Consider the following 14358-nt stretch of genomic DNA (forward strand, 5'->3'; position numbering starts at 1 on the left):
AAATTAATCCCTTAGGCTACATCCCTGTCACAATCCTAGTTTGGGAATAACATGCACATACTGCATATGAGACCACAAAATGACCACATCTGCAATTGAATCGCTAAATGTAAAAAGGGGTCAAATCACTTTTTTGTCAATTTTTATGTTTTGATGGATTCATGTAATAGAAACACAAACGTGTCGTTTTATGGTAAAAAAATTAAATGTATTCAGTAATGCTTCATTAAATGTATTCCACAGAGATGCTGCAATTAATTTTCTTTACTAAAAGCGAACTAGTAAAGAAAACATGTTTTTCCCCTCTCCTGAAAACTTAAAAGGAGACATGACCTTCTTTACATTTAGAGATTCAATTATTTTGAAGTCTTGTAGATATTGATAATATATTTTATACTATGTACCAAAATTTTTAAAAATGTATGTTACAGTAATTGACTGAGTGAATGACATTCACACAAAAGAAAATGTATTTTACACAACATAATTTACATGAAATCAGTGTTCGTAATTTCATAATTTACATAGATGAGACTTGAAATAAAAATGTCACGTTTGTTAAATAATTTCATCACGAATGATTCATTCAGACATGAGTGAACGAATACAATGGTGAGAAAATCCCCTCACACAAAACGGGTGACTAAAATAAAATGTCCTGTATTCGAGCAATTTTGAGTGTCAGAACCTTTTAGTTTCAATCAACATGTTCATGCTGGGCTTCAGCTTCAATCCAAGTGTTTCGAACAGTTTCCACTATCCTGTGACACAGGGAAGATTTCAAAAAGTACAAACATAAGCAGAAGATGGTGAAAATCCAAGCGAGAATCAGGACATAGTCAATCCTTTTCACTATAATTGCTGGCACAGGTCCTGTCATATCCACTGATGTGACATTCAGGGTTCCGTTGAATGTCAAATCTGAAAGAAAAGAAGGAGCAATGAAAAAAGTATATAAAAAGTATTTAATATAATCACTCATTCAACATGAAAAATTATCAAAGCATCATCAACCCTACTCCCATTATCCACAGATGATCCATGTAGTAACCTGCTCAATCATCCTGTGATGCTCTGAATTTCTTTTTTTCCTTTTCAACATGAAGTTCTTAAAATGATGTATAAATGGCATATTCATACATATATTCTAGTTTATTCATTATTATGATTAAAAATCTTATTTTCTAACAGATTTGCTTGTACTATATAGGATGGGTGGACATTGTTGAGTATTGCTAGAGTGCCGGCCAGCCACCAATCACTATTTTGTCTCAGATTGTGGGTTCGAACCCGGATTCTTTGTTTGCATCATATCTTTTTTTTCTACTGTATTACATAGTGAAACTTGCACAAAATGAAATGTCAATTTCATTCAATCAATGTCAAAAGACTAAAATAATATTTAATTTTAAACAGGTCCCCATTTTAAAAAGGTGCACATAAAAGCATTAATCAATAAAAGGACTATTTATTAATTCCATCAAATAGGTTTCCTGCCTCATACTGTATCCATCTTAGATAGGTTTCACTGAATTTGCAACATGATTTTGAGTGTCGTCTATATCTTTCACAAATGACAACTGAAAAAAAAAATGTAAGATTTTTTGCTCTACCATGTTGAGAGAAGTATTTCTCCAACTACTCCCACAGCCTAGGGCATAGCTGCCAACTTTGGAGAATGAGAATTTGGCAGGTTTTCATGGGAATCCAAATTCTCCGTACAAAGATAAACATAAAAGGGATCTTTTGAAAACATTGTAGGGATTTTCCATTAGAAAAAATGAAATCATAGGGATTTTTGGCCCGTTGCAAAAACGTGACATCATGCAAGCCATCACCAATCATGGCCAACCAGTAGGTTAAATTGCCTGTCATTATTACTCTCAAAAAATCAAATCTCGCCAACCAAAAAATATCCATCAGGCCCGAAACGAACCATACAGATTCTACAGGTCATATGATCAAAGCAGATAGATGCGATCGTACCAACTTTGGACTTTGAAAAGCTGATTGGCAAATTTGTTTTCTTCACAAAAATGAAATTTATTTTATTTTTGATGATTTGATGCAATGGCGACAATTTACACAATACTTGTGACATCATTTCACAGATCAAAAACAAAATCAACAGGTTTTTTTTGGGTAAATTCTTTGAGAATAGATTCTCCCCCCCCCCCCTCTTAAATGTAGGGACTTTTTTTACAATCAAGGATGAAATTTGATGAGAGGTATGGCATTTTTCACGAGTCCAGAAAATTTATAAAAAATTCAGGAGCTTACTGGAAAATCCAGGAGGCTTTGCAGTTATACTTGGGGAGGGGTTAAGTGCTTGTGAATTTTATGACACAACTTGGTTGCACATGTCTTTAATACAAATTTACTGCAATTTTTACTGTATTTTTATTGTAATTTACTGTATTTTTACATACACTGGGTGTGTAGAAAACAGGTGTTATTTAAATGTATTTAAAGCATGGTTACCCCTAAGAATGTGCAAGATGTTTGCATTAACTACTGCTACTTAACAGTACATGCACCTCCTACACATTCCTCTGCAAAATCACTAACGATTCTGCGCATGCTGGAATGTGTGTTGTGTGTGTGTGCGCCTCTAAAGAAATAATGTTGTCAAAGTTGTGCTTTTTTTCGTGTTCTTGATGGTACTGCAATCTGTGTTCCACATTTGTGATGATGGAAGGCATATGGTGGACTGACAGATGATGGAAGAAAGACCAAAACTGAAGATGGTAAATGCGTGAATTTTCATGTTACAAAGTATTTTGTTACAGGTCTAGCTGCTCTCTCTCTGGAGAGACATTTTCAGATGTGAAACTGAATTGCATTCAAACCTCAATGTTGGAAAACTGCAGAAAACCAACATCAGCCAACCACCACTATGTCATCAATAGGGTTTGAACCTGCATCCCCAGGATCATGCATTGAGTAACTGTAGTGCGCATCCCATTTCTTTTGTTTGCCAGTGCTGATTATTTTTCATGTACCCCCTTCAATGGCCTGTCATGTACCTGCCAGAAGTACAAGTATCATAGGCTGGGAACTTCTGCTCTAAACTATTGAACAAGTCTCTCTGCCCCATCCATATTACTTTGAAACTCCAAAATAATGATAGTCAAGAGACCAGAGAAATGTATCTCATTACAAATGAAATATATTAACATTATGAAAAGTGCATTGGTACCAGAAAGTAATATTGTTACATGAATGAACATGGGAATTTTCGCTGCACATGAAGGGGTTAAAGTCAGAGTGGTGTAAGTCACATTTTCAACAATTCTGACTCAAGTCCAGAAATGCTAAACAGCTGAAAGGAAAAATGAGCAAAGTCTTAGCTTCAAAATTTCAACACTAGATTGTGAAATCACAATTTTTTTAACATGGGGCACTATGAAAACAATTCAAGTAAAACCTTTTTCTCAAAATGAGGATTTATCGACACTCTGACTTCATATAACTCTCTCAAAAAAAAAAAAAAAAATTCAAAATTTTCAAAATTGAAAAATTTCCTAAACCTCGGGAATTTTATTAAATACAGTAGAACCTCATTATAGGTTGAAGGCTGAAGGTTGCCCGTTTTTAATGAAAGCCTGGTTAATAATGAATAATTATTATAGGGGTGAATCAATGAGAGAGCGAAAGTTCAGTATTCAGCTATCATGGATCTGTCCAACCAAAATTTGGGTCTGATTTCCTGACCCTTCACAAAATTCTGGATCCAAGAAACAGATCCGTCACAAAATAGAAATTAATAAAACCATAAATTTGGCATTTCTTTTGTGATAGATTAACTATATTAGTTCACTTCCCATAAAACTACTTATTTTCACAAAATTAGTGACCATTTTTCACAAAAATAAGGAAATTTTCACAAAAACAGGACCCTACAAAAAAGTCTGGACAGACCCCTGGCTCTAAAAAGTGTTTATCACATATCAAATAAAAAAACAGCCTTCAACATAGGTTGAATTTGGAAAAGGATGATATGATACATTGCATTAATCTTAATTTTTCTGGCTGGTGAGCGACATGAATCATCATGCAGTGTGTTCATGTTCATGCAAAACATTGCAGTAATCAATGTTTAATCATTTCCTAGGGAATGTAAATCACATTTTATCTCCTCAGATAAAAAATAAGCACTCTTTATTTTATTATTATAACAGTTTTTTTAACTGTCCGTTATAAGCAACGTCCATTACAATAGGGTCTGTTATAATGAGGCTCTACTGTATATGGTATGTCAATTGCATACTCACTGGTGTACTTAGATATGAATCCTACTAAATTTTCCAAATGCAGCTGGGTATCATTGCAACGAGCCACTGGTTTTCCATGATGAAAAAGTAGAACGTTTGGAACAGAAACAATTCCATAACGTATATGTATGCTGCAGGGGGAAAGAATCAGTATCAGTACTTTTAATGTTATTATTACATAATAAAATAATGTCAGATATCAAATTAGGAAAAAGTGCAATGGATATACACACTTGCTGTAAGCCATAGTGTCGAGCGCATAAAAGCCAAGTCCAGGAAAGACTCTGGCGAGTGCATTGAAATGTGGCGCCATTCGAGCGGAGAAGATGCACTGAGAAGAATAAAACAGAACAACATTGCATTCACCAGCAGTAGCATTGGTCACATTTGGAGTTAAAATTTTTTGAAGCATAGAGCTGTTGGCGATGACGACAACCGGCACCTGAGGTTTAAAGAAAAGAAAAATTGCTGTAAGATGTACAGAACATGAAATATTTTGGGGAATAATTAAAATTTTATGAATTGTGAATCATGCGATCAAGGTTATTGTGCTGTTGCAGCATGGCTTCAGAATATAGATTCCTGCTTGAGCCAAGGTGTTGATGTGAATAAATGATTTCCAAATTGGTTGAATATAATGATTTACTGTATTTTTCTTTTCTTTTTGAAAATACAGTCAGCCTCCTAGGCATATGCAGGATTTTCTAAAGGTGGAGGGAAAACTCATAATTTTTTTTACTTCTGAAGGTGGAATTTAGGTTTCCCCTGGTAAAATAACACTGTAATCTTAGCTCAAGGGAAGGAGGTTAGAACCTCAAGCACCCCCCCCCCCCCGCATACCCCCCAATGGTCAGTAGGGTGGCCCTTAGCCATATCTAATTCTCCAAACATTAAAATTTTGCTGTTCTCACCCTCTAATCATCTGTAACAATCAACAAACAAATTAATTTTGGGAAATTTAGTTCAATCTGAACATCATTCCTTAGTTCATCTAGGCAATCCTCAAATGCCTTGAAATTGGGACCAATAAGTAACATTAATCCCCTATACGCAATGAGTGATTCTGTTCAAAAGTGATATACTCTTCCCCTATCTTGACTTTTTTCTCTTCTTAGAGAAATTTAGGAGGACACATCCAGACAACCCCAGCAATTGTTTAACACAAAAAGGACTACAACTGGTCAATCTGAATGGTAACGTTATAGGCACTTTCATAGCCATGCACAGTAAATATTTTGTCAAATCATGACGTTAAATTTCAAATAAATATAAATATGCTCACCTCTGCGAATTGAAATCATCCTTAATCATCAACTAATAAAATAAAAATACTAATAGGGCCAGTTAATAATTAAAGCTAAAGCAATTGCTTAGCACACTGTACTTATAATGTCAATGTTGTGAGATCGTGGGCGTCACCTAGAGAACAAACTTTTTCTCGATCACCTCGTTGGGAAATTTGTTTGTTGCGGCTTTTATGTTTGTATTTGTATTAAAAATGTAGTGATGCAAACAATTTAATCTTATCTGAAAGCTAGTAGAAATTTTCGTACGTGTCGATTGTTTTTCTTCAATACTTATTGAAATACTGAATATCACCTTGGTAGGTATAATAATAAAAGATTTCACATGAAATTCATCCAGGGAGGCGAGTTTTGCAACAGATCAAAGTATAATGTTGCTCAGATCGCTCGAAATATTTCCGTGCACATATCATTCATTTGCCAGTGTGCGTTTTCCAAAACATTTGACGCAGCCTCAAGAAATGCTTCATCAATTGGAGGAAGAAAATAAAACTTGGAAAAGTCCATTTCCTTCTTATTGACATTAGCTGAAAAGCTTTGAGACACTTATTTGTTCAGGAATCAATTTTTCTAACAACAATGACAAACACCACTGTACCAGGAAAAAAGACAACAATGTCAGGTCCCACTATGCAATAACAAAACTAGTGATAAATTTTCAATGCGGGGGGAAAAATTGGAAGAAAAATAAGTAGAGATGATAAAAGTAAATGTGTCTTTTAAATCTCATTACTACTTCACAGCACACCCACTCCGGTGATATGTATTGCCATACAGCAATTTCCAACCAGTGGAGTTGGGTGGGAAATGGTGGTCGCCCTAGGCTCGGTAGGTAAAGAACTTGTTTCCAACGTTCTATTGCCTGGATTTGAAACAGTGGACCTTGACGGCAACCTTCATAGACGAGCATCTTACCACTGTGACACTAGGGTGCTTATTTCATTGCAGTAAAATACAACTTATTTGGTCCTCTAACTATAACTAAAGGCGATTTAACATAAACAAGGTATTGTGGGATTTGTTTCAGCAAAATTCTATCTCCCTCTTATACATGCTTCCCTGCGATATATCATGAAATTATTTTGTTACAAAAGAGTACAGCGAACCTGGTACCCACACCAGAAAATATAACAGCACCAGTAAAATTTTCCCCTCAAAGAGATCTATTCCTCAAAAACGCTTATGTGTTATATTTTTTGTATTTTTTGAGATATGAGCATTCAAAGGATTTTGGAATGCAAACTTTCCAGATATGTGCCTTATTTAGTCAGAAAGATGAATTCACAACAGAAAAAAATCAGTGGCATACAACCTACACTTAAAAATTCAAACTCTTTCATGTATAACCAGTGGTTCATATGCAGGGAATTATGGTAGTAAGTCAGGGGTTCTTAACCCTAGAATACTAACTATACGTCTCAGAGATGCAGAAGTATAGGCAGTTGGCATGCAGTTTTAGATCAGTTTTTTCTTTAGTTAGCCTGCAATTCTTGAGCTATGGGTCACAACCCAAACTTGATTTACAGGGGGCTTCCTATACGAGTCATGCAAATAAACTTACAGTCCTATTATAAATGCCCTTATTGCACCACTGGCTCCACTAATTTTGAAAAACAAACAGCCCCATTGGTCATGAAGCTGGTCTTGTCGTTGATTTTGGGTCGCAGCTGAAAAAGATTAAGAACCCTGTAGTAATTAGTATAAAATAAGAATATTTACTTCTCCAACAGGAAACTCTCTTAGTAAACACTCAACAGTGATATTTTTGGGCTTGCTCTTGGCTGTCGCATCTGAAGAGCTGTTATCCACGGAGCTCAAATCATCCTCTGAAATTTCTGTTCCTCCAAATCCCATTTCATCATCATGATCAGGAACGGGTAAAATACTTGTGCTTAGGATAGACGCTTCATCCTCAGTTGGATAAGAATCCTGCATCGGAGTGACAACAAACCTCACACTGTCGTCATCTTCCGCCATTGTCATATCCTCCATATTTGATGTAAGGACAACATTCTTCTGCGTTAAGCAGTCTGGAAAAAAGAATAAAGTATTTTCATAAAATTAATAGAAAAGTATCAATAAAAGAAACTTGCATTTAAATACAGCCAAAGTAAGGCTGTAACTAGGGATTTTGTGGGAGGGTGGTGGGGGGAGGGAACATAATTTTTCTACCCCTTCCACTGGTAAATTTGATGATTTTATAATAGAGGTTTTTTTTGTTCCCTTAAAATTGACCAACCAGGGCAGTTGACCTTAGTAGCCATCTAGTTCCGGACATGGACAAAGTACCATATTTTCCTGCAGGAAATTCCCGTATTTCCAAAATGTTTTCAACTCCTACAACCTCTTCAGTCACATGACTTGCAACACTTCTAACACACATCACACGACTCTATGACATTATAAAATACATTACAAATACACATACATGTGGCATTTCCCAGCATGCCCAATTTGTTGAAAATCGACACAGGAATGAGGAGTAGGAATTACCCGAGTTTTTACATGAAGCTCGCATTGAGCATTAGAGCACGGGTCTATAACACTTCCAACACCCTCGAATTTATACAAATACAGGCACAACAGGCAAAATGCCCAACACGGTGGGCCCTTCACTTAAACTGAGGTTTTAGATTCTAGCACCATGCACAAATCAGTGACATGGAAATGAAATATCAAATAAAAAATATGAAATGAGAAATTAATTCTCAAGTTGAATCTTGTCAAAAATAACTATTGGATATATTACTGCAAAATCCCGAAGTTAGCCTCTTCGCAAACTGGCCGCCCCAGTGAACCTGGCTAATGTCCAAAATTCGGGCTTTGGCCAGCCCCTATACATTGATCCTTATATATCCCTACATATATCGATCCCTATGGTTTGGGGTCATTGCCAAGTTGGAAAACTTTTTGTGATAATTATGGCCATTTATAATTAGCCATAGCTAACCATAATAATTATGATTAGCTATGGCAACCCCTACAAACTAGAATGTTTTGCATTGATCTGCAATGAACCCTCGGCTGACTGGAAATGTGCTGACAGTAAAAATTCCCATAAGTGTTTCTTCACATTTCTTAAAATTCTTCCAGATTGTTCTGTGGTAGCACTGATTGCCCTGTGACATACGTCTCAGATTTTGACATATTCTGCTCGCAATCACACCTGAAAGTTGGGAAACACAGAAAAACAACTTCAGCCAACCACCACTGTGGTGGCAGTGGAGTTCGAACTCTGGACCTCGCGATGCGAGTCTGTCACTATGGCCACTTGACCGACCTGATCGACTAAGCCGGCCAGTTTGCAAAGTGGCCAACTTCTACTAAACCAGACACAAGTACCTTGTCTATATTCCTCTGCGAAACTTCTAACAAATTGGTAGCTGTTGGAATGTGTGTGTGTACATATAGTGAACCTTCCATGAAGTTTGTTTCTGTGTAATGCTTGTTATATGTAGTGCTGCCATCTGCAGTCAATTTTTTTAAACTATAAGTTTTTTCTCAACTCATAGTAGTGGCCAAATTCTGGCTTTGGCAGTCCTAAAGGACAAATAATTCTCTAAACATTCACTGACATTTCCAAATAAAATGTTAGCTAACTCTCTACAGTTTGCCGCAGAAAATGTTAGCAAACTCTGCAATGCTAAATAAATTGCTAAGGAGCTATATAATGTCACCTAATGTTGAATTATTCTAATATACATTCCCTTCAGACAAATATATAAGAAGAAAAAAGATTTGTGGGGAAGAAGCATGGTTTTTTATTCACTCCCAGAAAAGGTTCATAGGGTTACTTTGTTTTCTCAAATCAGCGCACTCTCTCCACATGATGGCAATGATGCAACAGTGTTTTGTATTTCTTCCATAGAACTTCTAATGCAATATTACATCGACCATGTTGAATCGGTTAAATCATCTAGAAATAACTTCAAAGATAATAAACTAGTTTTAAAGTTTGTATAAATTATTTCACCTCTTTCTAATAAACTTATTCATTCACAACACATACATAAAAATGGAACAATAAAGGAATTATAGTAACCTATATGCCAAATAAGCGCCAAAGTAATCGCAGCAACAAGTAGCTTCATTTCTTTTCCCTTCTCAATAGTCAAACGTTTTTTCTTCCATCGATTCTGTAGTCTCAAGGAACCTGAACAAATGGGGAAAAAACAGTTCGTTTAACAATACCCAAAACCATAAAGCGTTCCTTACATGTTGTACTCGCAAAGAACTGATAAAAAAAATTAATGAACAATAGAATGTTTTACTAGTCCCTTAATTAACCCATTTTGCATCTGGAAGCAGAATGATCCACGAGTATATGAAATTTCACGATCGCATGCGTGTAATAATCCACATACAGTCAAAGGTGGATTTAGGGTTTGGTCACTTGTGGGCTTTTCAAATTTTGTTGTTTTTTACCGATGATATTCTAATCTTCATATGACCACCGATTCCTTAATTTTGCTGCCCCTCAGTACAGCCTACTTAGCCACCACCCCCTCCCCCCATAACATAATATGTCTCTATCATCTTTTTGTCATTCCGATACTTACACTCTCTAGGCTCCTCTTTTGCTTGCACAGCAATCTGGCCTTTTGCTCTGTGTCTTTTTTTTCTTTTTTTTTGTCACTCGCATACTTTCGGTCCTTTACTGACCAGGCCCTCATTTTCTTCACTGTTTTGGTCACTCTGATACTTACACACTCTCTAGGTCAAACTTTCGCGTGATCACTCATGTACCATTGAATCTTGTTACAGTTCCCCCCGATGTCCCACCAAGCCCGCTTCAGGTGAATGAATTTTCAGTGAATGAATGTCCCATTCCTAGGCTTGACATGTGTTAAACCGTGATTCAATATAATTCAGACTTGTTAGGGCGCTAGAATTTAGCGAAATAAATGGTGGCCTGGTCCAACCATACATATTACAAATGGGAAATATTAAACAGCGAATCAATCACAGCCCGGAAGTTGAAAAATACTGCTGTACTTTCCCTCTTGCACACTGACTTAATCCCTCACTCTCTAGGTCACTCACGTTCTTGTACACCATCTAGAGGTCAATCTTGTGATTATTCGTTAACCTGATCCCTCGCCTTTTTTAGAGGCCTATTGATGGTTTTGCTGCCCTACTCGCATTAAACTCTAACTTTCTTGCCCACTCATTCCTCAAATGTGCCCCCGCCATGAATTTTCGCCACCCTGGGCTATAACCCACTTAGCCCTCCCCCCCCCCCCCCGCACTAGATCCGCCTTCGTGCACAATTATAAAAAAAAATGTTTATTTACCGATACGTGGTGATGGTAGCAGGGACGTAGTGTACCTCCTCGTGGCCTCAGGACAAACTTTTCCTTGGGGAACTTCCATGGGCAGAGATGGGGGGGGGGGGGCAGCGTCAAAAGTGGAGTGGGCAGATGTGTATATATGAATTGACATCATCGTGCACCCCCCCCCCCCCAAACTTCCAAGTCTATCTCCGTCTATGAGAACTTCTTGAAATTATTATTATTATGCAAAACAAATGTAAACATTTGCGGGGGGCCCATTCTGCTCGGGACCAGTGGGGGGGGGCAGTGTCCCGGTTGCCTCAGCCTATTTACGGCCTTGAATACTTGACAACAAAATGATGAAATTAATGCCAGGCTTGCAAAAAAACCAATAATTTATTTTCCAACTTAAAGATATATATTCTTAGTTATAACTATAATTCCATTATAATTATCCTTCAATTATTGATTTACTCACTGATATTTATGAAATAGTTTGAGAGAACTGCAATATGTAATTCAACATCGATGAAAAACCACGGGAAAGAAGAAAATTGGGAAATAAACAATAAGCACCAGTCAAATCAGAAGGAGCAGTTAAAGAATGAAGCACTGAAAAAAAATATTTATATATATATATATAATATAAAAATGCTTCGAACGTTTTCAAAAGTCTTGCTTTTTCGTTAAAAACTGACTTAAATCGAAAATTACTCTTCAGTTTTCCTTTTCTTTTTTCTGATAATTGCGAAAACGGCAAGCTAGAAAAATCAACTATATATGTGCTGACGTCTATTGGCAGAAAGTAAAACTAAAATCAGATGATTTGTTTTTTCCTGTTTAATTGTAAGGTTTGTGCTGTCATCTGTGAAAAACAGTATGTAACTTCATGTTGTTTGAGTTTCAGTTTTTGCTAGTAGATGGCAATAGTGATATCGTATTTGAATAGAGAGCGCGAAGTTTAAACCTTTAATTTTTGATTGATTGAGAAGAAAAATGTGTGTGAGATTCTGTGTGCTAGCTTCTTTAGTTTCATCCATTAATTATGAATTTTCATAAACTCTGGAACTATTTCTTTCATAAGTTCTGTATTTTCATTGCTGCTGAATTAATTCTCTTATATTTATTCTCAATTTCCATCAGTTCTGAAAAAAATTATTTCTTTCATAAATTCTTCTTTTCTGAATTATTTCTTTCATTAATTCTGAATTTTCATAAGTGCTGCACATGGGCGCAGATACTAGCTTCAAAGGTGGAATCGACTGACGGTGTATATGTGTATGAATTGGCATCATGATCATTATCGTGCCCCTTCCAGACTGCCATGTCTATTTCCGCCTATGGTGCTGCAATTATTTCTTTCATTAATGGAACTATTTCTTTCATTAATGGAACTATTTCTTTCATTAATGGAACTATTTCTTTCATTAATGGAACTATTTCTTTCATTGATGGAACTATTTTTTTCATCAATTGAACTATTTCTTTCATTAGTGGAACTATTTCTTTCATTAATGGAACTATTTCTTTCATTAATGGAACTATTTCTTTCATTAATGGAACTATTTCTTTCATTAATGGAACTATTTCTTTCACCAATTGAACTATTTCTTTCATTAATGGAACTATTTCTTTCATTAATGGAACTATTTCTTTCACCAATTGAACTATTTCTTTCATTAACTCTGAATTTTCATAAGTACTGCAATTATTTCTTTCATTAATCGGAATTTTCATCAGTTCTTAAAGTATTTGACTCATAATTTGTGATATTTCATCAATTCTAGAATAATTTCTTTCATCAATTATGTAATGATTTATTTCTTTAATTATGTAATCAATTCTTTCGTTAACTATGTAATCAATTCTTTCGTTAAGTATGTAATTAATTCTTTCCTTAATTATGTAATTATTTCTCTCATCAATTCTGTAATTATTTCTTTCATTAGTTCTGGAATTATTTTTGTCATCAATTTTGGAACTACAGTTGTTTCCTTCATTCTGAATTTTCATTAACGCTCGACTTATTTGTTTTATCAATTCTGAATTTCCATCAATATTCTCGAATTATTTCTTTCACTAATTCGGAATTTTCATCATTTATGGAATTATTTTTTCCATCAATTTTGGAATCATTCGTCCAGGAATTTAATTCTGAAATTTTCCATCAATTCGAAATTTTCATTTTTTTTTGTGATAATTGACATTTAATTTCCACATTTTTGTCCAAATTTTTATGTATAGATATTTTTCAGCATTCTGTAACAATGCGTACTTTTTTGAATGGATTCCCTCCCCCATAAAATATATAAAATGGAGGCTAAGAGTTCTCGAAATTATCAGGAAGCCTCTGTGCCCGCTATTATTTTCGCACCGGGCCCTCCGTGTCTTATTAGGGCGGGTCTGAGTATGATCTTATTCGCGAAAAATAACTGGAAATTAGTCAGCCTGAGATTATGCAGCACAAAAAGTAAAATTTTTACTTTCAATCATTTATATTGGTTTTTAGTGTGGTCGGCAAAAGTTCAAAGAGATTATAAGAATATTCTCGAAACCTCTCTACTTCCAATCGGAGGGCCATCGTTTCAACAGGTCTCAGTGTCCCTATTCACATATTTATATCCACCAGTGTGTGATTTACTTCTAATAAGTGGCGTGAGTTTTAGATAGGTGAGTTTTGTAGCCAAACCAAAATCAAATAGTAATCCCTCGGGGTCTATTATCGTATCATATTTATACCCAATACCGCCAGTTTTCAAGAATTGCTGCACTGCAGCAGTAAATTAAGCGAAGTTGATTTTCTCTGAATTCCGTTTTTCTTATAAACCCAAGTGAGAAAAAGGGTCGAGTTCATACCCAAAACCCTTATGTGGCAAATGCTGTAATTTCTCAGCGTTGAGTATTTCAAACGATTCATGACAGTGGCGCAACTGTTAAACTGTGAATATTTAAATATGCTCATGTCTGTATACTTTAGAGACAAGCTGTTTGTGTGTTTCTTTTTTCGTTAATTTAGTTCTTGAGGAAAATTCTGTTAAACTACAGTGTAATAACAAGCATGGGATTCATCCATAAAAACATTTACCTTCATATCATATACAGTAAAAGTCCATTAGAACGGCAGTTCACAACCACGCGGAAAATTATTACAACAAAATTATTACTCGCTATGAGCGTATTTCCAATTTTTGCTCTTTTTGGTTATAAAATTGTCGAAAGTTGCTGCTTTATCCGCATTAAACGTCTTTAGATAATTTCGTTCTGATATTAACGAATTCACAGGACTCGTCATGAAATTTTTGTCTCACAGCTGTAGATTCTCAATTTTACATAGTTTTGTGTTATCAAAGAAATTTAGTGGAAAAACTAAACAATTGAAATTCTCAAGTATTTTGTTATCACTGTTTGTTTGTATATCACTGTTATTTATTGTTTTGTACAGGGTGGGCAGAAAGTCCGTACAAACTTTGAATATTCATAAAAAGAAGAAAAATAACCAAAATAAAA

The 14358-nt window shown here is 35.5% G+C and overlaps 1 protein-coding gene across 1 annotated transcript; it reads right to left on the reverse strand.

Annotated features, from left to right (window-relative positions):
- Positions 1–452: 452 nt before the first annotated feature.
- Positions 453–11422, reverse strand: bug (thioredoxin domain-containing protein bug). The gene is made up of 6 exons (XM_089250722.1): positions 11330–11422; positions 9621–9731; positions 7298–7608; positions 4508–4716; positions 4275–4405; positions 453–921 (listed from the first exon to the last, which is right to left on the reverse strand). Exons 2-6 carry the CDS (start codon positions 9667–9669, stop codon positions 698–700), a joined length of 924 nt encoding a protein of 307 aa, XP_089106848.1. The 5' UTR covers positions 9670–9731; positions 11330–11422; the 3' UTR covers positions 453–697.
- Between the last annotated feature and the right edge of the window lie 2936 nt (positions 11423–14358).

This window comes from Pholcus phalangioides, unplaced genomic scaffold (genome assembly GCF_987345545.1).
Source record: "Pholcus phalangioides strain wild (caught in Gottingen) unplaced genomic scaffold, Ppha-v1.0 ptg000024l_1, whole genome shotgun sequence".
NCBI classification, from domain to species: domain Eukaryota; kingdom Metazoa; phylum Arthropoda; class Arachnida; order Araneae; family Pholcidae; genus Pholcus; species Pholcus phalangioides.